The sequence below is a fragment of the Pygocentrus nattereri genome, chromosome 3 (assembly GCF_015220715.1).
Source record: "Pygocentrus nattereri isolate fPygNat1 chromosome 3, fPygNat1.pri, whole genome shotgun sequence".
Classification (NCBI taxonomy): domain Eukaryota; kingdom Metazoa; phylum Chordata; class Actinopteri; order Characiformes; family Serrasalmidae; genus Pygocentrus; species Pygocentrus nattereri.
The window spans coordinates 13028872-13044700 of record NC_051213.1 but is presented as its reverse complement, the minus strand read 5'-3'; the positions used below and the strand labels follow the sequence as shown (position 1 = coordinate 13044700).

The window sequence follows — 15829 nt, the reverse complement described above, 5'->3', positions numbered from 1 at the left end:
CCTTACTTTTGAGTGACAGGTGATATATTTGGCGGATTCGGTGAAATGAGTTGTGTCTGCTGAAGACTCTCTTTCTGACAAGATTCAGCGCGTGCTGTCAGTCAGTTCTTCACCTTGCTGCTTTTTTTCACAAGCACCTTCCTGGCGCTCCAGACACAGGCCATACATCACTGTGTGGCCTGCCGTTCTGTTAGATGGGAGGTCATACAGCATCTACGGTGTCATTTAGAGTGACAGAAATGGCTTATGTAATGATGGCTTATCATTCATATCGGTGTGCCAACTTTTGAAATGTGTTTACCTAACAAAAATAAACTAGTGACAAGTGAAAAAATGGCAAACAGAAGAGCAGCACTTCGATATATTTTTAATATAAACCAGAAGACAGAAAATATGACAATTTGTCAAACCTGCCGATAGTGACGTCCCCCATATTCCCCATGCCAAACTTTTCTGTGACTTCTCCACGTTGCTCATCTGTCCTGTATGTGCTGCTGGAGTTGAGTGCTCAAGCCCTTGAAGTGCTGCAGTTTCAGAAACTCTTTCATGATGGCTCTGGAGATATTTATGATCATGCAGGCTTTTCTGAAAGACTGTGTCAGAGTCTGCTGGGGGAGGCAATCGTGGCAAGTAGGGCAGAGTGAACAGACAGTGTGTGCATGAGAGCAGGAGAGGGAGAGACAGAGGAGAGAGTGGGAGAGAGACATATCTGCATGAACAGGACCAGCTCGAGGAGGATGGAGGGAAGCAACTACAGAGCGAGGAGGAGAGGGAAGCAGAGCGTACTCCTCAAGCACGTTGTTCAAAGTTGCAGTGGTGTGGCGGAACGGTCCACTGAGAATTGGCAGCTACGACAGCAAAAGAAATGAACTGCCAATTCCAATTGTGCAATGGGAAGAAAAAAAGCTGTTGAGTTTGTGGGGAAATACCTGTGAGAAATCATGCAGGATCAGACAGAATAGAGTCTGTGAGTGAGAATGACATTAAGCCTTAATTACAGAACCACAGAGCCATGGAGGGATGGTTTGCTTTGGTGCAATGTATGTCTATACAGCCATGCAACATAGCCATAGTGTGCATACTTGCTATAGATAGTATGTTGGAGTTTATGTAGTGAAAGCTCATAACTGTGCAAACAAAAATGCATGGGAAGCACAGGAAATCACTAGAGCTACTGAAGTTGGCGTGTGCATACACATGTATGTTTGTGATGTGAAGTTAAAGATAATCTGATTTTCACTGTTACTAAGTGAGAAACTAATACCTGCAATGTTTCTGTTAACATAAAATGACTATTCACTACTATTTTAGGTATATTTAGCTTTAACATTCAGCTTTGTGCTCATTAAGGTGTCTTCCTATGAAAAGAAAGCCGGTTTTGTCTAAATAATGGTTGATGGTTTTCTTTTGTAAACTATTATTAAAGCACAAATTGCAACTCTTTTGACCGCAAAGATGGTTGAAACATCTGGAAAATCTGAGTGCTGATGAGTGCTTACATCAAAACAAGATGGAAAGTGTTAGAGTTTTCAATTTTGTTCAAGTTTGTCTAAATATGTTCTAACAGTTTTCCCAAACTGAGTAAGAACACGATATTTTGTATTTAAAAATAATCATAAAACGCTTTGTGTTCCCATTGTTTTGGTGTATATCCATGTGTGTATTTCCTCACCCATCATTCTGCCAGTGATGCTGAGTCGGGGGCTCAGGGTGTCATCCAGACCCTCTATGGCTCCAGGGTAGAGTGAGTGTGAGATACGCCGCTCCAGCTCCTCGCGAGGTCGACCCAGTGGCACGTCTGATGCTGAGGGGTTTTCTGGAGCGTCCTCCTGTGAGAGGAAACACCATGTCAGCAAAATAAATAACAGAACCACACAGGTACATATATTGAGGTTTTTTTTTTCCAGCTTCTTTTAGGAACAAGGGAAAGTCCAGAATAAAATGGCCAACATTGAAATCTGAACTGTCCAAAATATACTTTATTGGAATTATTTTAGCCCTATGATGTCAGTTATCAGTAATAAATACATTTCATTAAAATTTTTTCTCATTCATAACTTAAAACAAACAGTGAAATTCTGATAAATATGCAGATTTTATATATTCAATTAACAGCACATAGAAACAAACAGAAAAATGTTGGAAGTCCTGTGGATACAGAATGTTGATATAATTACATATGTAACAATGAAGTTATATTTAAATAACACTGGAAAATGACAATAATAATTATTGACTTCTAAGAGGTAGCTCACAAATACACATAATATACAAAAAATGCCCATCAAGTTAGATTTCAACATCAGCGACAACCCAGAACTGCATTAAACAGAACCAGTATTTTAGACCTTTTTGTTGTAACATTATATCCCAAAGAAGACAACATAGATTTCCAACAGCAGTTCCTTGCATGTCAGGCCTTGCTAAAGAGACTGACATTTGCTATGGGGTCGATGTATTGCATTAATGATCCGAACACAAACTGGACACTTTCATTTTGTCAGTCTTCAGCACAGGCTTTACAAATGTGACAAGGAAAGGGGTCCATCACTTTACACTAATGGGGAAGAAAGAGTGACTCTCCAAATCCATTCTGAACATTACAGTGACAATTGCCTTCAATGGGGCATTGAATGCCAGAAGAGGTTTGAATTCTGCCATGAAAAATCCTTTCTTATGGCAGGAGAAAGTGAAGATGATCATGACACTGTATAATTATACTGTAAGTATTTTGAAATCACGGAACCTCAATGAAATCTAAATGTCAAATTTGAAGTATCTTTGAAGTAGCTTCCATGTGACATTTCTCTTCAGCATGTAATATACTGGTTATGAATGAAGGGACTCTGAACTGACACTGGGCAGTGATGTAAACTGAACAGGCTCCATAACTTCAATAATTGGCCAAGAGCAGTGGGAAGAGGGAATGGGCGGGAGTCAACTGGGTTGAGTAGATGCCACTCTAGTGTGAAACGGAGAAGGAAAGAACACTGCCAGCTTCACTCAATGCAGGAGAATCCCCCCTGTGAGGCCAGCGGAAAGAGGAATGCAGAGAAGCACCTGCTAATGATATTTAATAGCCTCTATGGAAACACATGTGAAATCCCAGCAGTGATGTGTGTGAAGTCTCATGGTGAGAAAAAGGGCCCACTCTTATTGGCTGTCAGCTTCACTAGAGCTGCACATCACTACTTAAAGATGATGAAAACATCCTGTGGAAGCAGATCAGCCTAGAAAAGTTAACGGAGGATCACTCTCTTCATTCGAGTTCCAGGAAACAAAAACGCTCCTGGATTTCTCCTCCACACTTTCCCACAGGGGAATTACTGCCACAGGGCTGAATGGTATTCATATTCTTAAAAGGGCTGAGAGAAGTTTCTATCAGACCCTTGAATCCTCAAATTCACTCAAGGGGATGACTACAAAACTGTGAACTTCAAGCTGTGCGGAATCCTGAGTGGCATTAAAATTTTTGTGACTCGTTTGGCAAAGATGCATCCCCATCATCCACAAGTATGTACTGATTACATAACCATTTATAAATCGAACATAATTAACCCTTAAAGATGGAATGTTGACAGCACGTTCAAGACCTGACGTGTCTAAAAAATAAAGAGAAGAGAGAAGTTAAGCTTTCTGACAATATGACACATGCGGCATACAATAGCTTGGTAGACTTAAATAACCGTCCAGCAGATCCACTCACAGCAGGAATTCCTCAGGCTCTGGAAGTGTGGTCTGCATCCTCAGATCCTAACCAACCTCTACAGATGCACCATAGAGAGCATTCTCACAGGCTGCATCACTGTCTGTGACAGCAGCTGCACTGCCTGTGACCGTAAGGCCCTTAGAGGAGTGGTGAGGACAGCAGAAGCTATCATAGGCGACAAACTACCAGCCTTACAGGACATCGACCAATCCCACTGCCTCCGAAAGATCAAAAAGATCCGATCAGACAGCAGTCACCCAGCACACTGCCTGTTCACCATCCTGCCATCAGGCAGGAGATTTCGTAATATACAGGCTAGAACAACCTGGTTAATGAACAGGCTTCTGAACAAACTGTGAAGCTGTGGGTCTCTTCCCCAGTTACCATTTCACTCAGTTACTTTGTCAGAATTATTATTATTGTATCATATCATCTCTGCTATGGACAATAAAATCTTAACACTAAGTCACTTTAAATAACAATAACACAGTCATTTAAATCACTTTAAAATGTATATTGTCTCTATATCGTGTGCATATTTTCTCTATATTTTGTGTATCTTTAATATATTACAATTTGAATTAATATATTCAAACTTGAAACTATGAACTTGAAACTATGAAACTATGAATTCAGCTTCAGAGATCCCCCAGGACCCAGGTGCTGTCTTATGCGGACCTGCACCTATAACCGATAAACTGTGGATAATTCTTTAATTTCAACGGGGAGGTCCTATTTCAATAGCCATACAATTTCTAGTCTTTATGGTATGGTTTTAGCGGCCTGGGAGACTCACAGACCAATTTCATGCGTTGTATATATTACACATGATGCTACTCAGAGCCAATCAGATCTTGAGTGAGTGTCACACACAGGGGAGGGAGGAGGTGAGAAACAACAGTTGGAGAAGAAAGTGAGTCAGAGGGAAGTTATTTCAAATTGTTTGCTCTAAATAGAGAAAACTGACAATAAATGTTGAAATATTACTGAAATGCACTTTATCTGATTTGACATTCAGTTGTTGACTACATAAGATGTTGATATAACTACTAGGCTACTTCAGTATACAGTACATGGCACTGAATTATGATGCAAGTTAGACTATGATATTCTGGATCTTTGCTTGAGGAAATTTTCTCTAACTGGATCTTACCGAGTTTTAATTAAAGACGCCTGCTATAAATGCTTATAGTAACTTTAGTAAGTTTTCATTGCTTTTTTCAGTACCAATGTGAAAAAAATATGGTTTTAAAGTTTTTGTTTTATGTTAACAGTGTAATAGATCACCAAGTTACAGTCAAAAGTTCAAAGAAATGCTCAGCCAGCCACTTTCAGGCTTATGTTTTAAAGGTTTATCCACTAAAGAAATATATGCTAATATCAAATAGCCATCTACGATCATTTAATTATTGTCTATATATGTCCCCAGCAAATGACAACACTAATCTCTTTTAAAGTAAATTCTAGTTAACATGAACTAAGGGCAGACTGCTAGAGACAATTTATACAGACTCTGTGAGAAAGTTTGAGGGGGTTCCATTTTAAATGTAACACATCCCACAATTCCTTTGGCAAATGAGCACTCATGGTAAACGTACAATTCAGAGTTTGGGCACAAGGCAAGTCAAGTAGAAAAAGAAATGTAAATGAGCAAAATATCACAAGATTTTGATTGGAAAAAGACAGTGTGTCACTGATGCAAAGCACAGTGGAAATTTAATTACAAATGTGCCAACAGCTCCCCATGTGGAGAAAGTTCAGCCTGCTAAATGTGAGTGAGTGAATTACATACCAGCTAAATGTCATACATCTCACCTAAAAAAGGACTGAACTTAAATGCTATGAGCATAGCACTGCTATTTTTTCTCTCAGTCTGCTCCTCTATACTGTAATCTATAGGCTATAGCAGTATATAGCAATCTAAACGTGGCGGCACGGTGGCGTGGTGGGTAGCGCTGTCGCCTCACAGCAAGGAGGGCCTGGGTTCGGTTACCCGGCCGGGTGACCAGGGTCCTCTCTGTGTGGAGTTTGCATGTTCTCCCCGTATCTGCGTGGGTTTCCTCCGGGTTCTCCGGTTTCCTCCCACAGTCCAAAAGACATGCAGTCAGGCCAATTGTGTAAAATGATCAAATTGTAAGTCGCTCTGAATAAGAGCGTCAGCCAAATGCTGTTAAATGTAAATGTAAACCAGAGGCCTTTTGCCCTGTGAAAGAAAACATGCCAAACGACTGTAGAATGAGGAGATGAAAGAGTGGGCAGACCAAGACAGAGAGAGTGACAAAAACACTGCTTTGTAGAAACAAACATCATGTGATCATGTACGATGGGGCTGTAGGTCATATCAGTGTTCTGAAAGCGACGGTCCGGAGCCTCTAGGATGGCATTGGCAGAAGCATTAGCCAGGGGACCCTGGGCTATTTAATATAGATGAGATATTTAATGAAGTCTGGGGATGAAGACTTATCTAGGCAGGCTTGATAAGAAAACCAGGCTACCGTGGCATGGACTGGGTCAACGCAATTACAACAGAGCCTGCTGAAGACGGCACAGTCGGCCTTATTGTTAAGCCCTTACCAAAGTCTGCGCTGGCCTCATTGAGCTTTCAATTGTAAGACCAGGATTTGTTTTATGAATCTTTTTTCTCACGTCCTTAATCTGTTGGTGGATGAAGAATGAGATCTGATAAAATATTAGCTTTTATGCCAAAGAAGGGATGAGGTTTTAGAAAGAGAGAGAGAGGGAGACCGAGATAGAGAGATTGTATTTGTGTGAGAGAGCATAAATGAAAGGGAGCATATATTTCACAAAGGACAAGGGGGATGATAGAGCTAAGCTTGAGTAATAGTGCTTACGGGACACTCCGATCTTAACAGTGAAGTGCTCCAGAGTGAAGGCAGTGCAGATAGAGCACTGTGCTGCATTTATTTGGCCAATTCCAATCTTGATCTTCCCTAATCTACTGCTGTCTCAGACTGGATTAACGGAGTGGATTAAGATAGCGCCATCTAGTAAGAGCCTCATTATAAAGTCCTGACATTCCATACTGAATGTTTTCATTCTGGTGCCCCTTTAGTAACAAGCCATGGTGCCTTGAAAAACTCAGCTAATAATCTATTCCAGTGGTTCAAAAACTGTGGTATGCATACCACTGATGGCATGCAGAGTACCACCAGGTGGTACACCAGATGACTGTGGAAATTTGTGTGCCATGAAAATTCAGGAATTAAAAATGTGCTTAATTAAAATGTGTGTAAATTCTTTAACCTTAAGTCACATCATTTTCATGTTTTCAGCATATTTACAACACATTTAGAAATGTCAATCCAGAACTCTCATATCATGTCACAGCAGCTCCCTGTCACGACTACACGTGGACATGCATTTTTGGGATTGGGCCACCAGCTCCAGATCCACCATGCCTGTGCCCATGCTTGATCACCTACACCTGTGGCTAGTTCATGACTCATTTACTTTTTCACATATACCATGAGATTTGTCTCCTTGCAAAGTCTAGTCATTTGATTGTGCAGTTGTGAGTCATATATTGTCTTCAACTCTCAATAACACTAAGTTGATGCTTGCTCTTTGGCTACTTCTATAGTTTTCCTATAAGTTTCTGCCTGTTTGCACATTTCCATAAATTTTGCAAACTCACACAAGATTTCTCTCTATACAGTATAGTCTAGTATGTATAAAACAAAACCAGTTTCAGTGTTTGCCAAGGATGAAATAAAAAGAGAACTGTTTAAAATTCCAAATGAATTAGGGAGATCTTAATAGTATTTTGAGCCATGACTGCTGAAAAGGCACTTTTATCTTGGAAGCGACACATTTATCTTGGAAGCAGCCCTCCTGCATCAACTACAGCAGCCAGAATCAAATATCCGTGTCACAGTACCTGCTTGCACTAGTCAAGTTGGTGTTGGCTACAGCAAAAACACTGCTTTCAGATTAGTGTGAGGTAGATTTGTTAGTTCAGTGCCTGTAAATCAATTCACTGTAAAACCACATCTGTTATAATCCATCTCTATTAATGCATGCGAGGGGGTTCTGGTCAGGTTTGGGTTAAAATTTAGCAGTATCAATCGGGCCTGGTCGGAACTGAAAGTCATGAGTATGGGTCATGTTCAGGATTCAGATTGACAGGAGGACGTACAGTAATGGTAACCAGCAGTGGATATTTTGCTAAATTACTAACAATTGTGGTCAATGGTAGTGGGAAAGCTCAGAAGCTACTCTGCTTCTTTGTACAGCTTCTTCCTGTAAGTGCAACTGCAACAGTCAATACTTCCAGAGCTGGAAAGAAAAAGTTGGGCCATGAAGATGAAATAGCATCACACGTTGAGGTTTGCACTAACACAACGGCTGTCCGAGCATCTCAGCACTGTTTATGAGGCTTTAATCCAGCTGCCCTCTCCTCCTCTTCAGCTGTAATTACAGGCCTTAAGCAGTCACATCCAGTGTGTGCTAGGGCCAGCCTTACACAGGCTCAGGCACATGCATTAGCCCTTGCCATCACATCACTGCATCCATTTATCTACTCTTGTTTCTCACTCTGTCATACCCTTCTTTTCTCTCACTCCTTCTAACATGCCCTTCTCTCACTCTTTCATCCCTGTATTGGTATTAGCATAGTAACATGCACTGATGCTAGTGGATTACAGCTAATACTGTGCTCTTTAGGTGGATCATCACTGGCTTCACAGTGTGCTTTCTTGGCTATGAAGTCTGTGTTCCTCTCCCACTTCAGGTTCCTGAAATACACCACCATCTCTACAGTTTTTTGTGTGTTCAGTATCAGGTGGTTGCTGCTGCACCAGGACACCAGCTGCTCAACTTCCTTTCTGTAGACAGACATCACTGTTGGTTGTGAACATCTGAAAACTTTACAGCTTTTTCCTTGGAACTGCAGTCGTTGGTGTAGAGACTGAAGACGGATTGAGCAGTGAGGTCTAGCTTGTTGTTGGCTGCATTTGGATGCGTCTCAGCAGGCATCTCCCTGTGCTGCATCCAGAGAGGCATTCTGGCTCAATACTAATAACTAGCCATAATTTACTGGCCATGCTGATTGAAAGTGCTCTCAAGACACCATTGATCAGGCCTTTCCTTTTGTGGGATGGCCTTGTGTAGCAGCCTTGCCGTTTCCTTCCTCATGTCAACTCACATCATCATCATACTGCTGTGACCCTCAGCACATCATCTGTATGCACACCATTGGCTGTGTATCCCTTTATGTAACTCTGCCATTCAATGAAAGCTTTTTTCTGCTCTGACAATTAGCGCTGCCCATTTTTGGAAGGACAAGAGTCAGAGGATCACTTCTTTGCCTTGTTTGTGGGTATTCTGTGTGTGTGTATGTGTGTGGTTGCGTGTGTTTATATCAGATACACCCCAAGGACATTCAGAATATACATACACACACTGTAATTCTGTCTATTATGTCTATTATAAGTGATAAAGAGCACAGCACAGAATAAGCATGAAAATGCTACCACAATAAATAAATAAATAATACGCTGACGTAAGCATAAGTCATAGGCAATAAAAGTTCATTGCAAACATATGTATTGTGAAACGGTTAATTGTGTCTAAAGAACATCAACTTACTGACTTCATATAGTTTTCTTTCAGTAATTTCTAAGTGGATTATGCTTTCTGCCCTTTTTGTTCATAGGTCACAAACTGCTTAAACCTTATCAAAAGGGCAGGTTAGAGAAAAAAGAACGATAGAAGTGGTTAGTAATCTATTTTGGCCAAGCACTCTAGCAGCAAAGTGCCTTTCTCAGAGTTCTGCTTACATAATTATAACAATTTCAGAGGCTTTCTTGTGGTCAAGAGAGAGGAACAGTCTGCATTAAAGTCTCACTTATGAGCCAACCCCTGCAGGGAATCCTCTCAACCTGCTGAGCTGTGTCGAACAATGGAGCATATATCTTCATTTCAATGAAAAATGTGACTTAAATTAGATTAAAAAGTGGACCACATTGCCTTTACGCATAACTCATAAGGATAGATGTCTCTGTTATATGTAAATGCAGGCTTAGTGTGAGGGGGTTTCAGAGAGTGACAGAGGTATATCACTACTGATATATCACTACTGAAAGAAGGGGGACAGGTGAGATATACAGGCAGGGCTATGTGGCGATCACAAAGGTTAATGGGAATGTCCACCCAGTGAAGCAAAGTAACAGTGAAATTATTCACTATTTACTGCATGATTTCAGTACCACTTGCACTATTATCTTAAGTTGCACTATGCACCGTACTCTAACACACAGATGAGGCTAACTATGACCACATGGATAATATGCTGTTGATCCTTCAAGTGTTGCCAAAACAGTTCTGACCTGCCAAGACATGGAATCTACTAGATCTCCGAAGGTGCCCTGTGATATCTGGCACCAAAATGTTAGCAGCAGATCCTTTAGGTAATGTAAATTGCCACGTGGAGCCATGTTAGATTGGACATGTTATTCCAGAGCATTCCACAGATACTTAATCGGACTGAGATCTGGGGAGTTCCAGAACACTGTGCATAGTGGGGCAGAATGCATTATCCTGCAGAAGCAGGCCACTGCATTGAGGAATATCATTGACATGAAGGGGTGTACCTGGTCCTCAACAATGTTAAGTTAAGCAAACAGATGCCAAGCACATGCCATCCATCCATCCATCCATCCATCCATCCATCCATCCATCCATCCATCCATCCATCCATCCATCCATCATCTTCCGCTTCTCCGGGGTTCGGGTCACGGGGGCAGCGTCCTAAGCAATGAGGCCCCGACCTCCCTTTCCCCAGCCACTTCCACTAGCTCTCCAAGGGGGATTCCGAGGCGCTCCCAGGCCAGCTGGGCGATATAGTCACGCCAGCATGTCCTGGGTCTTCCCCGGGGTCTCCTCCCAGGTGGACTTGCCTGTTACACCTCCCGAGGGAGGCGTCCAGGAGGCATCCTAACCAGATGCCCGAACCACCTCATCTGGCTCCTCTTGACGTGGAGAAGCAGCTGCTCTACTCCGAGTCCCTCCCGGATGACCGGACTTCTCACCCTATCTCTAAGGGAGAGTCCAGACACCCTGCGGAGGAAACTCATTTTGGCCACTTGTATTCGCAAACTTATTCTTTCGGTCATTACCTAAAGCTCATGACCATAGGTGAGGGTGGGAACATAGATTGACCCGGTAAATCGAGAGCCTTGCCTTATGGCTCAGCTCTTTCTTTACCACAACAGACCGGTAAAGAGCCCGCATCACTGCTGACCCAGCACCAATCCGCCTGTCAATCTCCAATCCAATCTTGGGGTCTGTCAAAGACCCCAAGATACTTAAACTCCTCCACTTGAGGCAAGAGCCTACCCCCGACCCAGAGAGGGCTCTCCATTATAAAGCATTGGGCACCCAACATACCGTTGCTGGTTGTTTGTCTTTCCCTTGAACACTGTCGGTAAGTACTCATCAGTTTTGACCGAGAAGCCATACCATTTTTAAGATGCTCCAACCCACTTGCCTGGACATAAAAATTTGATCCCTGCCATAGTAAAGCTATCCCATATGTTATCACATAAATAACCAGGGCGCACTAGTAACCTCAAAGTTCAATCACACACTTTTACAGCTGGTTTGCAATATAATCCCTTAGTTACTGAATAATAAGCTTTGGTATGTTATAAGCCTGAGATTTTAAGGGGTTAACCTAACTTATGTGGTTCTAACACTGCCGATAATGCAAATTATGTTACACAGAAATATTTGAAATTTTGAGCATTTCAAGGTGTAGTGCCCTGTGATGACTCCACTCCTTACTCTATGTATTTCATTTTTCAATGGTTCTAGCACATCATCTAGGTTTTAACTGCACATTGAAACTCTTTGCATGTTCTGGTATAAATACCTTTAGCACTAAAAGCAGTTAACACAAGGTGAAGGTGAAGGTGACATGTCTTTGATCGATGCAGACCTATTTTGGCATAGTTAACAAAGTAGAATGAGAACTTTTACTGCACTTAATGCATGAGATAATGTAGCTGTGTCACTTTTATATTTAAAGAACAGTTCAGTTATAAACTGTAAAAATATATTATTCTCCCCAGGTAAAATGAATGTAATGCTCTTTTAAATCATACCTAAGCTACACAATTGGGCATTAAGGACAGTTTTGTACTTCTAAGGTACTTCAAATGTACCTGTATAGCATCCTTTTTTCTCACAGTAAAGCCTGTATCCATCAAACAACTAAAAGAGAAGCTAATACTGCATCTGTATGTAAGAATTTGACAAGTTACATTACATGTTCTCCTGAAGATTTAAAGTCTAAACAGTGATGTTCCAACTAACTACATGTGTCATCATAAGAGGAAAAAAAAAAGTGCATTTGGAAAGAAGAGCCTATTTTTTCACATGGAGGTTGCCGGGGAATCAGTGCAGCAGCCTCCATGTCAATCAGACATTTATCCTGACACTGGAAGGCAACATATGAATTAAATGTACATGCAGTAAATATGAACACACACACTTCACTCATTTATACACTCAAGTATATCGGGGTCACAAACACATTCACAAACAACTACTACAGGTGTCAGAAAGATCATGCAATACCTATAAATCATCAGTACACACAGATCGCAGTAGTGAGCAGCTCTAGGCTTTTTGAGGTGCTAATCTAATTTCAGCATGCAAACAAAGAAAGGGCAAGCCAACTAAACAGTGACTCCAGCTATTCTGCTTTTCTGTGTAGGTGTGTGTGTGGTTTCTATAGATAACAGGAAAAGTATCTTCAACAAAGTCGCTGCTATTTCTAAACCACGCTAACAAAAACCTGCACAATGTTGATCACCAAAAAACCTCAAACTATAGCTTCACCCACTCAGAGAGATTAACTAAGCCTGACATCTCATTTCAAGCAAGGATTCAGGTTTAAGCTTCCATAGAAACCCTAAAGACACACAAGAGGCTTGAAAATAATAACAAAACATGTAATAAATGGAACTACATTAGTTTCTCATTTCAGTAATTCATGGCCAAAGGTCTTAGCCTTTCAGTGATGCACATTAAAATAATAAAAAAAAAACATCAGAAAACTATAAATTGTGATTTGAGGCTGCTTTTAATGATTGAACTTTACACATATGAGTTTGTGTTAAAAACTCATTAAAGATTAACAGGGAAAAAGACTGTCGCTGATGTATTTGTGCCCTGGCCCCATGTCTTAGTCTCTGTACCATTGACTAAAGGCTGAAGTCAGCAGCACTGAAATACCAAAATGATAAGTGCATTTTAAAGTACAGATAAGAAATTAATTGAATTGAAATGACTTTCCCAGAATTTTAATTGCGTGGACACATATGACATTATATTAATAGAAACCCTGCGATCGAAATTACAGGCTCTCTGAAAGCATTGCTTCAATTATTGAGCGGGAGGAGAAATTGCAATGACCAATCATACATTACATCATTAAGTGGGTCAGGCCCATCCCTTCTGAAGCGTAGGACTGCTCCAATTACCAACAGCAGCCAGCGGAATGGGGCGAGAGATAGCCATGCTCTTCGAAATGGGCCTTCGCCCGCACAGCCAAAGGCTATCAAAGAGAAAGTCCATAGTTTCTTTCTGTTCGTGACTCGTACCCATGCTGAAGCTGTCATCATGTCACCATGGTGATTGGCCTTTTCCATCCTTAGGCCATGAAGAGCAATTAACTCCTTATTACAAGAGCACATTAGCTCAAAGCTAATAGCAGTCACTCTCCGTTTACAGGGTTCCAAGTAGCTCATAGTGACTGTCTAATGTACATGCTCATAATTAGCATTCACAGTAAAAATAACTGCCAGTTAAGGAGTGTGTACGTGTTGGTTGTGCGTGTGTGTGTGAAGAAGAGAAAATTAAATCTTTAATATTGAAATCACAATGAAAAGTTGAACAATTTGAGTGTAATTTTCAAACTGAAAAGGCTGCATTTTTTAAATATCTTAGATTGCTTAAAGTTTTAATGAGTTTTAGGTGTGGTGATGTAATATAGTAATAACTATATATATATATATATATATATATATATATATATATATATATATATATATATATATATATATTACACACACACGCCAGACATCTGTTCAATTGCTTGTTAACACAAATAGCTAATCAGCCAATCGCATGGTCGCAACTCAATGCATTTAGGTATGTAGTGGTGGTTGGTGCCAGACGGGCTGGTCTGAGTATTTCAGAAACTGCTGATCTACTGGGATTTTCATGCACAACCATCTCTAGGGTTTACAGAGAATGGTCCGAAAAAGAGAAAATATCCAGTGAGCGGCAGTTGTGTGGACGAAAATGCCTTGTTGATGTGAGAGGTCAGATGAGAATGGGCAGAATGGTTCAAGATGATAGAAAGGCAACAGTAACTCAAATAACCAACCAAAACCTCTGAGGAACGTGTCTAACACCTTGTTGAAAGTATGACACAAAGAATTAAGGCAGTTCTGAAGGCAAAAGGGGGGTCCAACCTTTTACTAGTACAGTGTACGTAATAAAGTGGCCAGTGAGTGTGTGTGTGTGTGTGTGTGTGTATAAACATAATGCAGAGCTTATAAACAAGCATTTTGGCATCCCCCCCACACACACACACAAATTCTGTTTTAGACAGACAGACAGAAACACACACAGCCTCAGATATTCACACCAGAAGTCATACAGCTGAGGATATAGTATCATCTTCAACTATTTCTGCAAAAACAATCAGACATCATCTTAATCAGTCACATGGTATTGACAAGGCTGAAGGGGTGCCCTCCCACCCCACCAGTCCACATTCCCCACACTGCCCCATTCCCCTGTAGACAAACCGACACATACATACACACTATTAACTACATGGTTATAACAGTGCTAAGGACAGAGTAACCCCCCCCTCCCCCTGCACTAGAGCACAGACCCACAAGCACACATGCACAAATGGTCCGAGTGAGCAGACAGTGATGGATCTTATTCATCTGAATGTTGGCCTGTGTGCTCCTGAATGCGCTGCATGTGACAGTGGCAAACTGCTGCTCATCACAAAACTGCACAGAGCCTCTATACCCTACAGCCAACACTCGCCCTCTCCTTTCTGTGTCTCGCTTTCTCTCTCAAAATGCTTTTTCTTTTTCCTTTACTATCTCTACCTCCTTCTGTGTGTGTGTGTGTGTGTGTGTATCTCTCTCTCTCTCTCTCTCTCTGTGTCTGTGTCTCTTTCTCTCTCGATCATTTTCTCTCGCTCTAAAAATGACTCTGCTAATTAAGTAACTAAGTAATACTGATTTGGTGCACTGGGACGATCTGGATTAAGCGATGCAGACCAGTTGATCTTGTTTTGATGGTGAGGAGGTAGCGGTCAACATAACTCCTGGTGAAATATGCCTATTATAACCTTATTGATGATATAGGTTCTTTTTTTTTTGGTGTGGGAGGGGCTGCAGACTGCCTGATTGACATGGTAAGCTTTTGGTGAACACATCAGAAGTGACATTTCTGTATCAAAATCCACTGTTTTTTTATTTAAACTTAGATGTAACCATTGATCTTATGAGTCTAATGATTAATTAAATAAGCTGTCTCTCTCTCATCCCACAATGAGTCTCACTCAAGCAGCAGGGGTCCCATGCCAGTGAAGTGCTCTGAGCTGGAGGCCTCTTGTGCTTGGGACAGATCTGGTTTATGCAGCAGGGCGAACAACCCAGAAAGCATTTGATAGACAGATAAGAAGCGACCTTGCATCTGGGCACTTCTGGAGGGGACTGGTGACCTTGCTTGGAATGAGGGGGAATGATGTGTGTGGTGGGTATGTGGGTGTATGATGAAACAGGAACGCAGCATGAGGTCCAGTCCAGTAAAGTGCTGGCAGCAAGAGGAACCAATTACAAACAAAATACACTAAACAGACCTGATCTAGACCAAGCAACACATTATAAAGTGTGTGCGCGCACTGACCCGTGGGGTGTGTGTACATGTATTACGATGCCTTTTTCTTTTTTGCCATCTCTTTAACAGGTATTAGCCACAGTCTCATTAACAGGTATTAGCCACAGTGTCTTCTGATTGGCTGCAGTAGAGGGCATGGTAGGACAAGATGGAATCATTGGCTGC

At 41.3% G+C, this 15829-nt stretch overlaps 1 protein-coding gene across 3 annotated transcripts in view; it reads right to left on the bottom strand.

Annotated features, from left to right (window-relative positions):
* Positions 1–15829, bottom strand: part of pard3aa (par-3 family cell polarity regulator alpha, a) — a 521056-nt gene that overhangs the window by 217006 nt on the left and 288221 nt on the right. For all 3 annotated transcript variants that reach the window (XM_037537061.1, XM_017704401.2, XM_017704387.2), the window contains one exon: positions 1673–1829. In XM_037537061.1, the coding sequence (XP_037392958.1) occupies positions 1673–1829 (157 nt within the window). The remainder of the gene's footprint in view (positions 1–1672; positions 1830–15829) is intronic.